Source organism: Gymnodraco acuticeps, unplaced genomic scaffold, assembly GCF_902827175.1.
Source record: "Gymnodraco acuticeps unplaced genomic scaffold, fGymAcu1.1, whole genome shotgun sequence".
Classification (NCBI taxonomy): Eukaryota; Metazoa; Chordata; class Actinopteri; order Perciformes; family Bathydraconidae; genus Gymnodraco; species Gymnodraco acuticeps.
Window position 1 is genome coordinate 1 of NW_022991677.1, and position 2,500 is coordinate 2,500.

Sequence of the window (2,500 nt, forward strand, 5' to 3'; positions counted from 1 at the left end):
GGCATTTAGACCAGAGGTGAAGAACCTCCTCGCTGTATTCTCTGGTTCACAGAGGTGGAAGAAGTGGAGTACAAATACTTTGTTTCTGTACTTAAGTACATGTTTCTGGTATCAGTACTTTACTCCACTACTTCTTTTTCTGACGACTTTTTACTTTCTACTTCTTACATGTTGAACACAAATACCTGTACTTTCTACTTCTTACATGTTGAACACAAATACCTGTACTTTCTACTTCTTACATGTTGAACCCAATACCTGTACTTTCTACTTCTTACATGTTGAACCCAAATACCTGTACTTTCTACTTCTTACATGTTGAACACAATACCTGTACTTTCTACTTCTTACATGTTGAACACAAATACCTGTACTTTCTACGTCTTACATGTTGAACTCAAATACCTGTACTTTCTACTTCTTACATGTTGAACATAAATACCTGTACTTTCTACTTCTTACATGTTGAACACAAATACCTGTACTTTCTACTTCTCACATGTTGAACCCAAATACCTGTACTTTCTACTTCTTACATGTTGAACTCAAATACCTGTACTTTCTACTTCTCACATGTTGAACTCAAATACCTGTACTTTCTACTTCTCACATGTTGAACTCAAATACCTGTACTTTCTACTTCTTACATGTTGAACACAAATACCTGTACTTTCTACTTCTTACATGTTTGAAACCAAATACCTGTACTTTCTTCTTCTTACATGTTGACACAAATACCTGTACTTTCTACTTCTTACATGTTGAACCCAAATACCTGTACTTCTACTTCTTACATGTTGAACCCAATACTGTACTTTCTACTTCTTACATGTTGAACACAAATACCTGTACTTCTACTTACTCTACATGTTGAACTCAAATACCTGTACTTTCTACTTCTTTCATGTTGAACACAAATACCTGTACTTTCTACTTCTTACATGTTGAACACAAATACCTGTACTTTCTACTTCTTACATGTTGAACACAAATACCTGCACTTTCTACTTCTCTCATTTTCCAAACAGCTGGTTCCTTTAGTCTGAATGTGTGTTTGATGCGTGATCATTATTCTTTAGAGTCATTGCGTGCCTATTGATTTTGAACACGATCCGTGTATCCATCATTTCCTGGTCTTCTCTAAAGAAGAGGACCAATGGAAACGTTGTCATGTTGCCGTTGTTCAGCATGGAAACATTCATTAGCTAACAATGACATTATTGTTCTATTAATATAAAGGGAGGTCAGGTACTCTTTAAAACAGCTGCTAGTTATGGGTACTTTTTACTGAAGTACACTTCAAAGCCTTTACTTTGACTTGAGTAAAGAAGTTTAGTCAGTACTTCTACTTTTACCAGAGTATTTTTAAACACGAGTATCTGTACTTCTACTTGAGTAAAGGATGTGTGTACTTTCCCCCCCCCCCGTTTCCTCCCATCCAGGCTGGTGTTCAGGAAAGTTCGCTCTCTGCTGGGAGGTCGGATACGGGTCTTGTTATCCGGTGGAGCGCCGCTATCCGCCGTCACGCAGCGCTTCATGAACGTGTGTTTCTGCTGCCCGGTGGGTCAGGGCTACGGCCTGACGGAGACCTGCGGGGCGGGAACCATCAGCGAGCGTAAGAAAACAATTACAAAGTACACCATTAAAGAAATAGAAAATGTTTTAAAAGAATATCTAGCAAATAGAGGAAGCAGTTTATTTAAAGTCCGCCCTGTATCATTTTTCATTTATTTTCTGAGAGCAAAACATCTATCCTCCAAGATTCTATGTCTGATCCCCAAATTGGGATGTATTTGCGCTGCAACAGCATAAACAACAAAGCCTTGTACATAAGTAGAAATTAAGATAGTAGAAATAAACAATTTAGAAATGTAAACATCTCAAATAGAAATAAAACAGCATTAAAAGGTACAAAATATACAGTTGACCGTGAAGATAATAGAGGTTGAGGAAATGATTGTCGAGGAACAGAGAGGTGATGAGGAGCTGTTTGTAATTACATTTTGTAACAGTCGGCTGCTACAAAATATCTCAGACTAATGAAAATAACTATTTATATACATAATAGCTGTCAGCTTGCTTTATTTACATAACATTTTGAGTATATTGAGGTGTGTCGCAACGTCTTTCCAATGCTTTTTTGGGGGGGAAATTACACTTCTTCACTTATTTGTTTTTGTATTTATTAACTGCTACCATATTTTGCTCAAAATCCAACTGATACGAGAGTCTTATTTACTGCAGTATCCATATGGGAATAGACATCAATATATTAACGGCTGCTTTTTCTTACAAAGAGTGCAACTTAAGTCGTGATTTGCTGGTAACCCTCCCTATTGTCTTCGTTTCCCCCTTACTTTGGTGTTCGCGGTCAAATTTGACCGGTCCTGTTTTAACTGCTATTACATTAACACAAAAACCATTAATCATCACCACATTTCATTCAACACCCTTTCAAACTGTACATATTGTATCAGGCTACTGGTATACATGAAGAACT

The 2,500-nt window shown here is 37.0% G+C and overlaps 1 protein-coding gene across 2 annotated transcripts in view; it reads left to right on the forward strand.

The window, feature by feature from the left end:
- Positions 1-1,442: 1,442 nt before the first annotated feature.
- Positions 1,443-2,500, forward strand: part of LOC117534513 (long-chain-fatty-acid--CoA ligase 3-like) — a gene marked incomplete at its 5' end in the record, with an annotated part of 13,932 nt that continues 12,874 nt past the window's right edge. For both annotated transcript variants that reach the window (XR_004567242.1, XM_034198724.1), the window contains 1 exon segment: positions 1,443-1,615. Coding sequence is in view for 1 of the 2 variants with exons in the window: in XM_034198724.1 (XP_034054615.1) it covers positions 1,443-1,615 (173 nt within the window).